The sequence below is a fragment of the Helicoverpa armigera genome, chromosome 18, assembly GCF_030705265.1.
Source record: "Helicoverpa armigera isolate CAAS_96S chromosome 18, ASM3070526v1, whole genome shotgun sequence".
Lineage (NCBI taxonomy): Eukaryota > Metazoa > Arthropoda > Insecta > Lepidoptera > Noctuidae > Helicoverpa > Helicoverpa armigera.
This window is the reverse complement of record NC_087137.1, coordinates 5,476,790-5,495,985: the sequence shown is the minus strand read 5'-3', so window position 1 is coordinate 5,495,985 and position 19,196 is coordinate 5,476,790. Positions and strand designations below refer to the sequence as shown.

At 37.8% G+C, this 19,196-nt stretch overlaps 1 protein-coding gene across 1 annotated transcript in view; it reads right to left on the bottom strand.

The window, feature by feature from the left end:
* LOC110379612 (uncharacterized) overlaps positions 1 to 19,196 on the bottom strand; it is a 111,117-nt gene that overhangs the window by 57,653 nt on the left and 34,268 nt on the right. The window contains exons 2-3 of the mRNA XM_021339348.3: positions 11,428 to 11,746; positions 9,463 to 10,730 (exon numbers count right to left, since the gene is read on the bottom strand). Coding sequence (XP_021195023.3) covers positions 9,463 to 10,730; positions 11,428 to 11,746 — 1,587 coding nt within the window. The remainder of the gene's footprint in view (positions 1 to 9,462; positions 10,731 to 11,427; positions 11,747 to 19,196) is intronic.

Sequence of the window (19,196 nt, the reverse complement as noted above, 5' to 3'; positions counted from 1 at the left end):
GCATTTAAGGGCAGGCCATAGATCAACAAAAAACAAAGATCATTAAGACCTCAATTTTGTACAAACAGAGCCCAAAAATGTTTGTGGGCACGTGTGTCGGTCGTCCTTCATTCGGTGTGTATTCAAATTGTTTGATTTACTTTGAAGAACCCGCTGTATGCACAAAAACATGTGGTTGTTTGAAGGCAAGTTTTTTTCTACGATATCTTTTTCTCCAACACTTCATAAATCTTCCTCAGTGAACATGTGTGGCAAGTTTCAGATTTAAATAGTTTTTGCATAGATTATAATGAAATTATATACGTTGTTTCAGCCGCTGGTATGGGAATCAAAAGAGCCGCATTTAGTTGAGGCTCGCGTGCATTTACCTCGGCAATAGAATTGAATGAGCACAATAGAACGGATGTTGGACATAACACGACCGGAATATGTGCGTTTCCGCTGTGTAGTTTACTTGAATAACGTAACTCGTAGTAAATAACATCTCACCGACGAAAACCGGCACAAAGGTCAAAGCTACATTTTAACATATTATTTTTTCTTGTTTTGTGTCGTGTCCATTTGGTAGAATTCAGTTCAGTCTGTAAAGTAGAAGCTACATTTTATAAGGCATGACTCATTAGCGCTGAACCTGTTTCAAGACCTCTGAGCTTAGAGAAACGTTTATAGATTTAAAAAAAAAACTTTTGTTTTCTGCATTTTTTATGACGTATTAGGACTTTAAGATCTGCGTATATTTGAATCACCTGGTTGTCTTTTATGTTTTTCCAAGTCTCGATGATTCCACACAAGGTAAAACTTACTTTGATGTAATATGTTAAAATTTATTCAAACCACTTAAAATAATATTCAGATTAATATGGAAGCGCTAAGAAAACAAACAATAAGATACAATAAGTAATGGTTGAGCGTTAGTCAGATCATCTGAGAACTGAGTCAGATATGAGTCACGGCGTCTCAAAGAAAGCCTCGGTGAGCTTGATAGTGCGAGGCAGGCGCACGCGCAGCAAATGTACGAAGAATCCTATTGTAAGGGCCGCAGAATTTATTGCCTTATCTAAGACATTGATACTACTGGGCACAGCCGGGAGAGAATTGAGATAAAATGCTGTTCATTGTTTCGGAATTTCTGCTAAAGAATTTATAACTGAAGAAGAGGCTTTTGTTACATAAAGGGCCGTAAAGCTTAAGAAGGAATTTTCTTACTAACGTATAATGTAATTGTGAAGACCAAAACATCTTACGAATGCGTAGTATCATGTAGGTGTGAAAACTGTAAGTATTTGTGAAAAATCGCGTGTGTTAGTACAAAAAGCAGTTGGGAACGTCGGCGGCGGTGGCAGCGCGGGCGCCGTCAGTGAAATCGCGCGTGTAGAAAGCAGAACTGGGAGGGGCGGCTGTCGGTAGTCGCACACGCACCACTGCTAATATACAGCCAATTGATACTTTATGAATTTCTTACCACCACGATACACATGTGACATAAAACCGTTTTTATAATTGCTGCCTGTCTCATTACTCTCAGCATGAGCTGTTTCTAGATTTCCAATTCAATTCGCAATACATTTTTCAGAACCATTCTTATAAAATATACATTTATGCGCACTCAGATTGTTTGTCTCGCCGATCTATCAATATCTTTGCATATTGATTTCAATATCGCATACCATAGCTGTCTTATCCAGAAATAGAGTGTTTTCTTCCAAGATGCTTTTAAGTCGTGACATGACATACGATGAGTTGGCACTGAAGCGTGAGGCATCAGTCGTAAATATACCGCGTCACCAACGAAAAGTTCATCAATCAACAAATGTGTTGGTACTGCGGTACCGTTAGATGTTTCGCCATTACCAGGGCCGAGGATAGAGGAACTGGCTCCATTAACAAATTAAGCATCCGACCGCTGACAACATCAATTATGTAATAAACCATCGGGTTGTGTTTTACGTTAATTATCTCTTTTACTGTTAATGTTGACTTCTTTTATTTACCTTTTAGTGTCGCTTCACATATAGCCTGATTGTGAAACCTTTCCTTGTGATGAAGACACCGATATACCGGTACCCCGGCATTGTTCGTTTGTATTCGTGCAGTAGCCGAACCTTTGCTAAAAATCTACTGTACAGTCAAAACACGTTTTATTACTGTGACCAATTGGTGAGTATGTCGTCCCTAAAAGTATATTTTATGTTCCGTATGTTGTATTTTATATTGCGTATATCCATAATACTGAACCAAGTTGGTTAGAGCCACTTTGCCTCTCTCCTCTTAAAAGGCAAAGGTTTAAATTACTTTTATGTATTTTCATCGAACGACCATGATTTCGTAATAAATTCTATTATAATGAAGTCTGAAAATATTCGTATGTATACTTATGAATTTTAATTAACACCTTTTGACACCTCCACTAAATGTTAGTTTATGATATGGAGTTTTTTAAACACGCTAAATGGCATTCCAATTTTTATCTTAATTTATAGAGTTTATTTTATTGATATCAAACCTTCGTCGCTTGCATGGGTGATGAGGCAATAAGCATACTTCTCTATAACTTCGAAGGCAGAATATTAATGACCAAATAAAATAAATCATTTCTTCGTTAAATTAAATCTTATGATCACTTCTGATTGGCTAGAAGATTATGTTGCTATTCCGTCTTCAAGTTGATAAAATAGATTAAATAAATAAAGTTGAGTAAATGAGTAGAATTAGGTTCGGGGTTAGCTGGGAAGATTTTGTCAAAACATACCAGGCATGTTTTGTCGTAAAACATAGGTCTCCCTATGATCTTATTCATATAAAGCCAAACACTATAAAACATAAAGTTGCTATTCAGTGTCAGCTAAAGGATTCCTGCCTGGCAGGTTTATGGCTTTTTCGTGTCACAATAAAAATTCAAATTGAATTCTACGAGACACTTTTCAAATGCAGATTTGCAGCTTTGTGCAAATTTAGAACCTTATTCGCACTCTAATAAGGTTTACAATAGGCAATCATGGTGCGTCTGTGTGTTATGAAGAGTCCCTTAGATAAACCACATAAATAGGATTTGGAACAACAAGAATTGGCGCCTTTGACAGTACGCATTTTATTGCGCTAGGTTGGAACGAAGCTTTTTATGATACCACTCTCCGAAGCCAGTCCGACGAATGCAAAAGATAAAGTAGATAAAACAAATCTCTAAACAGAAAAAGTTTTATTTTAATAGTTTTTTAAAGTTCCGTGATAATTCTTAAAGGGATGGATACAATTGAAAAAAAAAACGGGATTCTTTGAGTAAAGATACGTTGATGTAGGTGACTACATTTTGAAGTATGTATTTTATGTTTGGGAATTTAAGTAACTAATGATGAAAGCTTTTAATGTGATGAGGTTTTCTGGCAAGAAGATCGTCCACATTCCAGACAAGCTTAGAAGAAAAATAATTTTAATCTGCACAACAAGGGAAGAACCATTTTAGGGACCCAATTATGAAGTCATCAACCTATCAAGGTTCAACGTTGAGAACTGCTGTCTGTCAAGTTAAGCAAAACCTTGGAGCCATATCTTATTGTCCGGAATAATAATTAACCTTAGTTATCTACAAGGTAAGCAACAAAAGGAACCTCGCAGATTAGAATTATATGGGTACTAAAAATAGGACGCGTTAAACGCATTATGACGTTAGGAAATGGTGGCAGTAGAACGAATTTAATTGACTGCTAATCTTTACATTTTAAATGAAGTGCTACACTTACTCTCATTGTTACTGATTTCGTAATGGACTTAACAATCAACGTGATTTGAATATCGCTAACCTGTTTAGCTATCCAGTAGTTATTATGCAACTCATAAGTCACAGTATTCAAGATGAGTCTTCAATGTGAACAACTATCGAAGCTCTGCATTTAACATTTGGATAATAAGCTTAATGTATATCTTCGTTAAAACTAGTAGAGTATTACGAAATTTGAATATGTTGAAAGAGGTAACTTGTAGTAAACTCGTCTAATTGTGTAACTACTGTCTTCCTATATCAAGTCTAAAAGATTAACTTGTTTTTAGGCTTTGCACGTCACATCGCAAATGCGGCCACAAAAGGCAACGAAACTTTTGCAAGACACTGACTGTTGAATTAGAATTTCATAAAACCCAATTTGTTGATACATAGGTACCTAATTCCTATTTTGGTATCTTGGATACTGATAAATATATTATGTTTTTTGTTGAGGTGTGCCAAGATTTTTTCTTATACCTTAGATAATGTATGACTAATGAAGCAACAATGTGGAAGAGAACAGTTTTCTTGTCGTTGTTTATCGGCCATCGCTATTAACTCTTCCAGTCAAACGGAACCCATAAAACCACAAGCAAGAGAAAATATTCAGATGAACTTTCTTCAATGTAATATACGATTCACTGTCTGTTGACTTTTCCAAAAATAAAGTTATTTGTCTCAAAATCCAATGGTTGCTGATCATTGCTATTCTCTGCTCATCGGTGGAACTTATTTTCTCTGGATTTCCTTCATTCGATATTGAACTCTATGTCTTCGTGTTAAATGTTAAAAGGCTTGCATAACAGTTTATTTTGATCTTTCAGTATGTATGGAACGTCCGCTCCGGACGTACAAAAGAATTTCAAAGCAAATCTCTAGATTCTACATAAGTATTTAATGTCGTAGTTTTCCTTGAGCTTTTATAGACCAATAAAATGTGTAACTAATGAATTTTCTATTTTAAATATAGACTTTTATCTAATATTTATTTTTAAAGGCTAAATATTAAGAAGTAGTACGAAATGACCTTCCTGATCTTGAATATTTACCGTTCAAAGTCTTATTTTTATTGCAACAGGAATATAGCAATGCACCTACTTTGCCAAAGTCATTTCAATTTCAGCTGCTTAAAATGACAGAGATAGATTTCGTTTAGTTATTATAGTAAACAGTTGCAGGTAATTAATAGGTGAAATGACTAATTCCTAGGCCTTGCCAAAGAATGGCGTCACAGAAAAATGGACTTGCCAAAATACACTCATTGTAGCATTTTGTTAAACACATTAAATAGAATGACGACATTTTCTGAGACCGAAAATATGACAAATTAGTGTAATCGTTTCAGAAAAATACCAGCTGCTGTCTTCGCATATTTTTGCAAAATGCTACGTAGGCGGTTTACACAAACACAACCTTGAGACAATTCTACATACCTACAAAACAGATACGAAACACTATCAAAATTTATTACATCCAATTCTATGTTATAACATTTATGTCAGAGATAGAAATATATTACCCGCTATCTATTAGCTGAATACATTGTTGATAGCTGCAATAATAGGGAGATAGCATCTCTAAATACAGGCACAACGTTAGAATGTCATTGAAGCGTATTTAAAACCGATGTAGAATCAAGATCGTATCCTAATGTCCTGAATACGACCAGTTTGCAAGTTCTAAGGTAATCAGCGCAATCTTAGATGGCATGTAGATGTTGGAGCCTCAAGAATGTGAAGAGATGGCCTCGCGATGGACGCGGGTGTGTCGGCCACCGCTGCCCGGTAGGCAAACCGATTTGTCTTTTTGACGGATACATAATAGATTGGTGCCTTGGAGAACGTATTTATTAAGTGTAGTTAGTTGTATGGAGTTGTTTGTAATGGTAGAGGAAGAGTTTGTACTGTATCGTTTAATATGAATTTGTTGATCAATAATGGCATTTTTGTTCAATGAGTGCAGTTTTATCAATAAGTGTTTAAATGAATCAACAGCTGCAAAAATCTAAGCTTCGTTTTTCACAATAATTCCACAGTAGAGGTTACAATATATTATTTATCTGAGCAGTTTCAAAGAACAAATGGTATTATACTGGTCAAACATTCGGACGTGCTAGTATTATCTGGCAGTTGCTTGTGAACAAGCCAGATGATATTGACTCGGCCTTTATACTGTTTATTGTCTGTTAAATAATGAAAAGATTTTGATGTTTAGACCGTTTTACGAGATCATTAGGATGTAATAAAAGCCCGCAGCGACGAGAATAGAACACAAATGCTTGAGGCGATACTGAATGGCCAGTTTCATCGACATTCACTTCTTTCGTAACACTGAAAAGTTTCAAAACATAATAATAGTGTTTAAACAAACTTAATATTCACAAAAATTAACTAAAAAGTACCACAGTAAGTTCACGACATCAAAGAAATAGCTACAAAAAATATCTTTGAAACACTGAAACAGCTCAAAGTTGGAACAAAGACAATATTTCTCGTACACAACTAACATCCTTAGAACGCACAAAGTTACCTCATAAACATCTAGATATCATTGCAAATAATGCAACTGGCGAGCAAAACGTTGTTTATGAATAGCGTAAGACAATGCTATGTGCAATTTAACAATGGGAATATCTGTAGATAGATGAAGATCCCACACCTCGCTACCGCTCACAATAAGCTGTGGCCCTATAACAGTATCTAATGTCTATCTAGATTTTGTACTCACACGCAGCGTCGCTTAGCATTCCGTGCGCGAGCGTCGCGTCGCCTCGCGATCTGTTCACACTTCAGATACCAATCCTGTGATTGTAGCCTCCACTGCTATTACACGTATCTTCACGCGCTTAGAATTAGATGGGAATTTTTCAAAAGCTGTGTGTTTATTTTTATGTTGCTTTACGAGGTTTGCCAAGGACAACTCACACGGAATAACCACATAGGTATTTGATTTGCTTTATTCTGCGAAGAGTCAAATTCGTTGGAACTTAAAACAGTAAATACGACATTGATAATTACAAAAATTAAGTACTTCAACAAAACTATCGCATGCTTTTTCCTAAATCGAAGACTTCTTAATATTCCCTGGAATTAATCGTATTTACTTGATTAATCAGTCGGATTTGATAGATTCTAAGTTTTAAGTAAGTATTTGATAGTCAACGGATTTCAATTTGAAATAAACATGCGCTATTATATTTGTAATCTGCCATTAAAACGAGAGAGGAAGGTGTGTCATCCTGCCGCATTCCCAGCATCATAGCAATGATATTTATCGCTAGACAATCATCCGTGTATAAAATTAACAATATTTACATTACCATGCATATGATGCTAATAAGGAAACTTGCATAACTTCAGCAAAACAACATATTTATGAAGGAAATATTTCTCGCTTCTTCTGTTGCGGAGTATCAAATTCTATAGGATTAAGTTTGTTCCTTCGAGACGGTCAAGTGCAGTCATTTGTATAGCTGCGCGTGGGCGGGTAAGGTTGGTCTGCATTCATGCTACAATCAGTTTTAATGGAGATCAATACTTCGCGTGATACATATAAAGAGGACCTATAAATATTTCCAATTTAACAATTTAGTGCCTATTATGAACTATGAAAAATATTTCGCGTGACTTGTAATTTTCACAATAAACTACCTAATCAAATAGTGTTGTGTGTGAGTTTTTAAATTAGTAGAAAGTAGGTACTCAACACACGAAGCAAGCAATTTCAGAACCCTACATGATCACGGCACAGCATCGGCATTACCGATAAAAACGAGCTATAAGTTAAGCTTAGAGTCAATCTGCGTATGCGCTGCATTTCGACGTAAAACCTCGTTCGACCACTTTTAAAAGCGCCTACTATTTTAAAACTGCATCCAACGCCAGAGATCGCTATTAGTATTCATGCAGGTGATTTGAAACGTTCAATAAATAAGATTTTTCTCATGATTCCGTCGGTGTGCTCTCGACACGGTGCGCGCACGCCGCGTGTAAACTATCTACCTTATGTAGGGATATGACGTTTCTTACAGTGTACATACATAATACCTCCGCTTGCTATTTATTAGATGCCCTAAGATTGTACATGTATTATGTATCCAGCTGGTACGTAAATAACAATCAGTATCTCTACAACTTCTGATGTGAATCTTCTTGTTATTTCTAACATATCTGCTAAGTCCTAATGAATTCTCATCATGCTCTGATTTGTTGGCTACCGTCGAACTCATTAGTCGTCTGCATTCCTGGGAACTGTATTTGTCATGCATGACTTACTGTAAGATTTTCTAATTGCTAATTGCAGTCGTAACAAATTCACGTAACTAAGTGTAAACTATACGGCGCAATTGGCTAGAATGCAAGGATTAACAGACGAGCAGTGTAGCGTGGGGTTAAAAAATACTTAGATATATTTTCTTAAATGACCTAACTCAAACTATAACAATGTTGTAGGTATAGGTACAGTTTGCATTTATGATGAAGCAAAAATTAAATAATGTTCAGAAAGACATTCAATTGAGACCTGACTGATATGTCTGACAAGTGCTCGATTGGCTAATGTTTTTCGTTTCACCAATCACAACAGTTAACATTAGATTTGACAGCTGATTAACCTATCAGAGCCTTGATCAGAATGTTACAAACCAAAGGTTAACCTATTACATATGTTATTACATAGTTCTAAGATAAGGAGATCTAAATATTGGAAGGATGTAAAGAAATCAAAAGTCAAATCTGCTTTTGAAAACCTCGCCGAATCGTAGGCACGCATTTTAGAGCTCAAAGCTTTTATCAATATCCTAACACACTATGCTAGTGCGGACTCAGCCGATGGGTATAAGTAAGTATTAGTACCAAGTCATATCTTCACAATCGCAGCGCGGGGCAATTCCTAACATCACGATTTCTAGGGCTGCCAATAAATTCATTATCTTCATAAGAATAATGATAATCGAAATCTCAGAAATCCCCCAAGTAGATAAGTCTTGAAACTTACCTATGTGGGATCTAGAAAGTGAAGACAATCAATAAAAGTTTTTACAAGAAGATTTAAAAGGCTGTAGTGCCAACCCTAGGTTTGTACGTTTTGTAACTATCATTGAATGTGCGAGTCGCGTCGATAGAATCAGAATCACGAATACATTTTACACATACGTATGTTTACAAAAGGATAAGCTTAACAACTTAGGTACGAAGTATTTTGCTTTTCTGTTCTACCTTTATAGGAAAATGATAACATAAGTCTGTCAGAGCTTAATCTAGGCGCTTGCTTTTTGTAGTGGCCGTGTTGGTGGTTTGAAACTGAAACCGTTGCGGCATCGAGTGTTCAGGGAAACAATGTCTGTAATGATCACGAGAGAGAGCTACACGTGCGCACTCTTCCGCTCCATTAGCATTGAATGGCCGGCGCGAGCGCATGTCGCACGGATCATTGTCGCCCGGATTAAACCTACTCTCGATCTAAATCAATCTACCTCAAGCCTCGCTCTCGGATGCATTGTTCTCGTTTTCTTCGCCGATTAAATGTAATGACCACATTTGACACGTTCATTACACTCCACGCTCCGATACGAACTCTTCGTAAGGTCAAGTGCAATGAAGCAACATTAAGCTTACCACTTTCGTAACACCATGTCACTATATACAATACGTGCAGGCATTAATTCTAATGTATGTACGGTACCGTTGATAGCTGCATGTACTTACCGGTAATTCGAGGTAGTCGCTAATCGTATACTTGGCAGCGCCTCGTCGGATGTCAGCCAGGGCTGCAAAGTGCTCGTCGCGACGAATCTTGCGCCGCAGCAGAGCACGAGCGTAGGGGTACGCCGCCAGGAATTCCCCGTAGGCGTCCATCAGCTCGCCGGTGAATAATTGCTTGAGGAGGATAGCGCTCTCACTGCACACTCCGTCCGCCGGCGGAGGAGGTAACTCGCGACACTTGAGCGACTCCGGAATGCTTTTCGTAGCAAAAGTACTTATTCCACTAGTCGACTCACACGATGTAAACGCGTCCGTATCGCTCGAACCGCATTTCGAAAACGGAAACGCGGATGAGGCTCCGCTTTTTTCGCTGCTCGCTGAACTTTGTCGGGTTGTGCTCGCCTTTTCGAAGTAGTCCGGATATTGAGGCTCCGACTGACTTTCAGTCGACGGCGAGGACTCTTCAGCTGCAGCACTACTATATTGGGCATTTTTAATACAATCATACAAATCTTCTATTGATTCATAAGGTGTTATACTGCCACATGATTCAGCCTCAACGTCATGATCGTGAAGCCTTTCATATAAGTCTTCATTTTTCCTCTGACATATTGGAGTAATGGCTGATTCTGAACGACTCCTCTTAACGCTCGGTATCTGATCATAGCCAAAATCTGTCGGGTTGAGAAAATCCCACCGAACGTTTGCCCAAACATTTTCACTAACTTCAGCTGATATCCTATGATCAGCGCAACATTCTCTACCGCTCCTTATAGTGACAGTGGTTACATTATCGCTTGTTTCCACAATAGAATTATCGGCCACTGATTCCTCACATTCTATCGGTATGTCGACAATTACTTTACGAAGACTGACAGAAGAAACGCTAGATCGATTGTCGTCATCAATTTTTCGATTGTCAGTCGCATTTGAGTCGTTGAATTCAGAATTCGTAATCACTGAAGATGTGTCAACATCATGTTGTGTTATTACACCTTCCTGGATCAATTCGGTTAAAATTGAGTTTTGACTTTTGGGGTCCTCTTCGATTATCGATTTTTCTAAGAGGCTCGTATCGTCATCTTCTTGTTTGAGATCGCTTATCAATAAACCGGAATCAATATATTTCCTCATGCGTTCTGTGAGAGCTTCGCTAGCCTCAGATACAGATTCCAAAAAGTAAAATAGAAGATGATATTCCTCCTTAGTAATGACAGCGGCCCGGAGGAGCGGCTTGCCATATAACTCGACCGCCGAGAACAGAGTTGAAGCTGTAATAAAAGAAAAAGTACTTGTCATGCAAATTGTATTACGTACGTGTGCACCACTTTGATATAATTGACGGTTACTGACCGTGTTACTGAAAAAATCTACATAACAATGTATAGAATGACTTTAAAATGTACGTGGGTGTCGGTGAGGTCACATTGCACATCGGTAAAATGAATCACCTTGCATTTTTAAGTTCATCTTAATGACCGAGACCTTTATGTTATTTTCCTTGAACCTTAATTAAGGCTTGAAATAATTTATTTAATAATTTACTACTTGTCTATAATTAAATCTTATATTCAGATTAAAATAAATATAATTGGACTGTCACCCGTCTAATCACTCCCAAACGACTTCATTCATCTGATAAAGTATGGTAGTCACGGCGGCTGCATATTTAATGCATAAAAGCGCCTTCTAGGAAAGATTACTGGACAATAGCATGCGTATGCGTCTTATTGCCAAACCGCTTTCTACAAACATCGCTGCGATTGCCGGCGGAATACTGAATTGAATCGCTTCGTTTGCAGCTTATTGATGTTGGTGCTAAGCAGGAAGGTTCCTTGAAGAAAGTTCACGTTCAACACATTGTTTCATGAACTACTTATACCTCAAATAGATTATGAATACAATATATGATTTTATTACATCCTGCTAATAGAAAATCGCTATTAACCTACTTAAGTAGATACTAACCATAAATCTTTTCCCAAGCAATGAATGTGTCCAGATCCCGGCCATCCCATTGCGGTGGTTGGTATTCCACGACTAGTACTTCTCCTTCCAATACTGACGCTGATGCTCTGGGTTCCACTGGAGCTTTGGAGCCTCCGAGGAAGAGCAGAGCTTCGGGTGGAGCGGGCGGAGGTGAGTCCGGGAGAGGGACAGACCCTCCAAGAGGTAAGGTCTGAGGAGCTGACAGTGGCCCACTTGGCAGACCGACCAACACTGCTCCAAGCTCGTTCAGTGGCTCGCAAAGGATTTCTGCTACCGTGTTATTGCCCCAAACTGTCACCTGCAAAAATAACATTACATTTAGCAACACAATGTAACTCTTATATCACGGACAATAAAAATAACGGTTGATTAACGTTGGGTCAAAGAAATTAAAATTCAACGTAAATGCTGGACGCTCATAAAAGGCGAAATCACCGTGATGGCATTGTTTTATTAAACTCCTGTATACTTTGTCGTTGAATAAACTGTCTACTAAATAGCTACCTACTAGTAGAAAAACAGTAAAAAACTACTGCGTGTTGTGGAAAATGTAGGTTAGGTGGGCCTTCCGTGATGCTGCCAAAATTAAACGGACAATTATCCGTGAAGCAGACTCCTACGTTTGACCAGGAAAAACATTCTAAAAAATTACGAGTAACGTGGGATTTCAATCACTTCACCGTTTATCTAACTGCCGATACCTAATAAAAAACGTGCATTATTTCTATATTACTATCATATCGATGTTCAATTGACTGATAGTGATCTATATAGGGCTTGTAACTGTCTCAGATCGTGATATAAGGAAATTGATCTCGTGCAGCTAACGGACACGTCGTCGCTTATAATTTTCCTCAGAGCGTATTGGATTTTTATTTGTGAGAGACCGAACCACTGACACTAGGTATTCATTAATTCGTTCGAGAAATTATTAATTCTATATTTAGTATCACTTTACGACATTCCAAAAATATACCGACAACAGAAATATATAGTAAAATAATATTTAGTCACAGAATATTTTGAGCAACAAGCTTTTTTCTTTTAAATATCCTCGCAGTTCTTTGTGAACTTCAAAAATGCAAATGAGTCTCCTAGGCATGCAACTATGCCCTTGTAGCATACCGAAACGTGAGCAAATCACATTAGTATGTAGGTATAATAACATGTAAATGCTGGAGTCTCGGAGGCCTTGACGAGCCGGGTTCATGGCGTTTTTTACCGGGCCCTCGTGTGACGTCAGGCTCAAGTTATGCGCACGCGACGGGCGCAGCGTACCAGCGTCCCTCCCCCCCCCCCTCCCGACCTCCGCACCCGATACCAAACCTCCAGGATAATGCGTCTGATACATCTTCAACGAGGAAAAAAAATTGAAACAAGATCCAGCGAACAAGGGGCAGTCGATTTTACACGGCCAACGCGTTTTTGGTCTTACAAAACCAGAAAGATGGATGGTTCTTGATTATAATTTATTTCTGGATGTGGCTGTACTTGATGTAGGTAGACAGACATCACATCGACTTAATTGAATTTATAACGTCTTATACAAATTAGCTTTATTGGATTATGAGAAAAATGCAATAAAATTATGACCTAAGTTCTTGAGCTTGTTTAGTTCAAGTTGTTCAACTTTGTTTTGTTTCATTAGATGGAGAACCTCTTAGAAGCTTAAGTATTGACTGTTAAAACGCTATTATCTTATCTATAGTCAGAACTAAGGCAGATTAATACATTAGTAACGTTTTATCTCCTTGCTATACCGGTATTCGTTTGAGTCACCTTTGGATGGGAAGGGAACTTAGAATTATCATTGCAACGGATAAACCCAATATTAAAAATCCTTTCATTCATGAAGGTGACTCAGATTTTGTACATTCTAATTACATCTTTGGGTTCTGAGAATGTGTTGTGTGCTTTGACGTAAGCTGATTGATAATAACAAAAGTTATGTTTCACTTTGAAGTTAGAAAAATTCCATCATGCTTCACTTACAGCTACAATGAATAAGTCATTTGAAGTACATTCTTTACTATTTGCAAATGTTCTGCCAGCAATAAGTATTTAGTATTACCTAGTCGTTCAAAGAATCGAACCTACGAATGTAAGATCGAGGGTCCATGTTACCGCCCCACCTTCCGTGCCATTCTGCCTCAATTAACCAACACGATAAAACCGAAATGTTACATTTTAATCCCTTTCCTAGTTATAGCAAGATCATAATTATTCATAACATAGCCGTAAACGTATGTAAAGTATTTAAAATAAAAAAAATATTCCAGCGAGATGCATGCAGCGCCATCTGTTAAGCTCGTGCGGCACTTCTAAAGCACTGAGGAAAAGCGCCATCTCGCGAGGTTTACGTGTACTTACACGCAATCGTGCACACGAACTAGTTCCTTGAAGTTTGCTAGATGGCGCTGCTACAAATTTCCAAACCATAATACAAATAAAAAAAATCTTTTTTGTGGACTGTATAAAGTCCATAAAATTCTGAACATTTAGATGGTTGTAGAAATGTTCTTTTGCGAGACAAAGCAAATAAGTTATACCGCTAATGTAATGGTTAATTTATTGTGATGTTATGTACCTACCTATCATCTCGTTAGCATTTTCATTATTCAGATTTGTCTGTGAGTTCGAAGAATTTTCAGCGAGTTTCCCACAATATCTAAGCCAGTGTGTATTGTTGTTGAACTATAGGTACTTGCCTGAACATTTCTATAGGTATGCACATTCACAGGGCGTGTATTGTATAGGCACTGTAATCCAAGCATTCCATTATTACATGGGTATGTATGTAACACTATGTAGTTGGCTGTCACGATCCGATACTCTTCAATAACCACCGTGTATGTTACAAATGAGTATCTAGACACCGTGTAACTAGGTAAAGATACACAATCATGTAAATGCAGTAACCTGCATTACAGTTTCACTATAAGTTCCCCCAGTTTTCAGAGAGTTTTTTTTTTTCTAGGTGCGCTTACGCTTGCCCGACATATGCTTGGTTTTCCGTCATTGGATAATGAGATTTGCTTAATGAGAAAATAGACTCCTAAAAAAACTGTTGTAACCAAAAATTTTACAAGACCGCTCAGATTAACTTTCAGAGCGAAGAAAAGTTTTGTTTCGTTAGGATAATGTGCTACTTCGTTCATCAGTTTATGTCATGAGTAAAATCCATAGGTTCGGTAATGAATGGTTTCGCTACGCCTCCATTATCCTCACTAGCTTCTCAACCTTCCTAGGGCTCAAGCTGTTATCTAAGTATGTAAAAGAAACTGCAAAATGGAAATACGATACGTCACAATAATTCATAGGGTTATACAATATATGGAAACTTCTTTCAAGTTATTGAAATAGCCAATCCAACTGATGTCGGTACCTATTGTTAGCATAATATTCGCGCCAGTCGGCAGTCGAGCGACCCACGGGTCACTTTTACTTCCTCCATAGCGCACTAACTACTTAGTTACGTATATGTAAGTAGTTACCAAAGCGAATATCTGTCGAGACTTTTAAATTCAAATATAACTCATCCTAGTTTGTATTAAAACTTGTTTTTCCTAATAAATATATATCTTTCTAATTTCCCACTTATAGATAGAAGAAAGAGCAGTGCAAGGTCTCTGCTTAAACGGAGCACCAATGGGAGTTTATCACCATGCTCGTACAACACCTATTGGATTGAAGGAAGTTTATTATAAGAAAATCAGTTGTACATTACAATCAATTACCTAGGTACATAACATTAGCAATTTACGTAAAATCATGCTTTGCTGCTGTCCCCCTTTCACGGCACATGAATGCAACATACAATAAAATCAGTGTATATGACGAAAGTGCACAAAACAATTCATAAGTATGTTTACAAATATTAGTTTATTATTAGAAATTGCGGATTTCAATTTGAGGTCAAGTCAAAGGTCTCATATAAAAGTTAAAATATGACTCACACGATGCGTTTGCTATGGCCCTCAAACATTGCGTCTACTTATGCTTATCTTAGTAATATTTATGCATTAAGTTCTATTTTATCTAATGCATATTGCCAGGCATGAATCATGCGTTTTGAAATAATTGTGAAAGGAAGATCCTGTTTTGTTCTCTTTGTAGAAATGTCTATCTAGGTTTGTTGTGTTTTAATCCCTAGGGTATGAGGCTGGTATGATATCAGGCTTGGCTTTCTTTCACCGCAATGTACCTAATGCATGAATTGCATGCAATTCCAATAATGATCCAAGCCTCTCCTATTTCTAAACACTAGTAAGGCTGTAAGGTTTTTTAATTACACATATGGAATGTTTGCTAAAAACTCGAATATGTAGTTGATTCGATCTACGCCATTACATAATTAAACGTTCTCGTTGAAATAGATACAAACGGGTTTCGAGGACAGGTTTCCTGAATGAATAATTTCTTTGCTGACATGAACTACTGCTGTAACGAGGGTGAATAACCGACTTGGATGGATGTCCGTCAAGACTCCTTGCTCCGAGACTCCGTGGTCCGAGCTCAACGGACTCACGGTCCTAAATGAGGATAACACCATTTCCGAAACCGCAATCAACATTCGCACGCGTTCACGTAATACAACGGAACATATGGTGGCGATCGACCGTTAACATCAAAGCTGTGAAAACCGCGAATAAGATTTCTTTAAACAATTGGAAAGATGTGAGATAACATTTTGCAGAAAGCAAGCTATTTTTAAATATCAAGTCAATCTGTAACTTAATGATTAAAATAGATGATCCATTTTTGTCTAATAAATTATTGAGCACGCAGACGCAATACCATTGCACAAGTATTCTATAATAGCCAAAACATAACTTAATGAAAACAGCTATAAATAAACACAAGACCTCCGTGTATTTTAGGCTACCGCTAATTGCTATACCTACACGTGGGAGTCAAGATACTTAAAGAAAATATTAAAACCAAGCTATTATTAGAAGCATCTCTACCGGTTGAAAATTTACGAGAAGCTATAAAATGTTGTATGCATTTCTCCTCGAACACCGCGCGTTTACACTGCCGGCCAAACATACTGCTGGGTCGCGGTTTGACACACATTTCTGTCGCCGATGTTATAATTACATATTATTATCAATACTAAAACACATGGTGGCCGTGTCACGCTCCAACCGTTTAGAAATTTTCGTTAAATCATTTTATATTAGTAGGTATCTTTTCACTTTTATTCGCATTGACACAGATTTGCGGGACTTTCTTGTAAGCTATGGGTGGAGTAGGCATGATGTTTTATGCCTTGTTATTTCTATTGTATCACTTTCTGGCAACAATTTCAAGTAAGTATCGTTAATAAAGATTTTTTACAACACAATATTTTTTCAGAAATGCACCATGCGTGTTCCAGTTCAGTATATTTCTTTGGGTTAATGGTCGACAGTTACATTTTTCGTATCAGACAACAGAAACGCCACCAGTTCCACCCGTGAGTGTAACGGAATCCTCAAGAACAATATTACACTATTAGTTGACATAGATACCAACACGCCACGTAATTGTTATTCATTAGAATGTAGGGCGAGTAAAACGGAGAAAAATAATCGGTCCTGATGAAAGAGATGAAACAACCATAACAAAGCAATTAATAAGAGTCACCAGCTCTGTTTACTTAATCCCGGGGATAGGAGATAGGGCTGCGAGATCGTTTGAACGAATTGCCCCGGTTCTGGTACAGAAAGGGCTCTAGACGAAAAAAACTGGCTTTAAGTAGGTAAAAGTCTGACACATCCCTCCCGCTGTGGGTGCAGCGATAAAAGAGTATCCAAAAATGTACAAGCTAAAGCTGCACCCCGTTTTAGAATTGAAACAGCTGATAACGACCAACGCAGCCGACGATGTTTATGTACACAATTTTCGGAACTCTTATGTAATACAAATGTGGCACACACAGATTAGAAACCGCTCAATGCAGATTGTCTCCAACTGTCGAGTTTCGGTGAGCGACTCGTCAAGGGTCGTTACTATTGGAAATCACTTCCGACCTTTGTCACAATTGTCACGACGGGTCACTTTCTACCTCCGAATACTCAGCATTTGGCAACGGACGTGTCTCGCTCTCTTTACCCGTCTGTCACACTACTGTTCCACAAATATGTATTTCAGTAACATTGTTCTATTTAGCAAACCTGGTTATTGGTTACACTGTGTTTTCAACATCTGCTGCAAAACATGATTCAACAAAGTAAGTAGAATTTGCGTGATCTCTAATGATAGTGTTGAGTGTTACAGCTATGTTATAATCTTTACAGATTAACTCGAACATTGTTAGATAGATGTCTTGACCTACATTGTTTGAATTTTCTTTTGTAACATTTTTATTTTCTTTCACTTTCTTTACTGTAATCCTGTCAATAAGATTAGTCAGTTCACTTTCCGTTGGCAACGGATACATCCTACTTTCGCCTTCTGATATTATTATCTGCTTAGATACTGCATTGTTTTTCACTGACCCTGAGGCCGTAAGGGCAACAAGCGATAGAGCAATCTAAACGACCGCTTATTCCTGACCAGCGATGGCCCAAAGGCATTGTGCAATCTGTTCACTAATAATGGACAACAGAAGATTTTTTTTCTTTTATTATTATGTAAGAATATTTTCGCTTGTTTTGAGGAAGCTGACTGCGCCTCAGCCGATTCCCACAGTTTAAGGTGAATTGATGTGACTAGTGTGACGAATAAGGGAATAAATAAAGGTCAATAGTCAAAGGTAGGTACAACAATAGTGACGAATCAGATGAGTGTCCAATACGGTGTATTATGTGTTTGTTATACTAGGAAACGGGACCGAGGCTGAGTCATCCATACGGAACGACTTTATGCATGATTGCTCCATCGTTATTATTCTAATTAACTTGTTATATTGAGCTGAAGTCTCACAACGTTTGTAGGAAATGAGCTTCAAGTATTAATGAGTTAAAGATTACGGATTCATTAACGTTACTCTTACGTGTAATTATCGGGTTTTCATGCTGATTTAATTTGTAACAAAAACATTAAATGCAGAATGTGGATCAAGTAAGTCGTTATACTCTTATGCAGCACAAGTTAATGAGACTGTTACCAAAACTCAATACTTAACCACTTTATAATCACTTGTTCATAAACATAATATAATATCATCTTACGTATCTTTGATAAAATAATTTAACGCCCACTAATGTTCATTGTTTTGGTTCAGATAAGTGGTTACAAATGACAGAGTCGTGGTGGCCTAGTGGGCAAAGAACCGACCTCTCGAGTATGAGGGCGCGGGTTCGATTCCAGGTCAGGCAAGTACCAATGCAACTTTTCTAAGTTTGTATGTACTTTCTAAGTATATCTTAGACACCAATGACTGTGTTTCGGATGGCACGTTAAACTGTAGGTCCCGGCTGTCATTGAACATCCTTGGCAGTCGTTACGGGTAGTCAGAAGCCAGTAAGTCTGACACCAGTCTAACCAAGGGGTATCGGGTTGCCCGGGTAACTGGGTTGAGGAGGTCAGATAGGCAGTCGCTTCTTGTAAAGCACTGGTACTCAGCTGAATCCGGTTAGACTGGAAGCCGACCCCAACGTAGTTTGGGAAAAGGCTCGGAGGATGATGATGAAGTGGTTACAAAATATACGGCTGTATTTAATGCCTACAAATTGTAAATCATGATAGAACAATAGCTGGATGACAACGATACATTCATCAATCATAGTGCTCATACATACCAACGTAATAATGCCTACTGA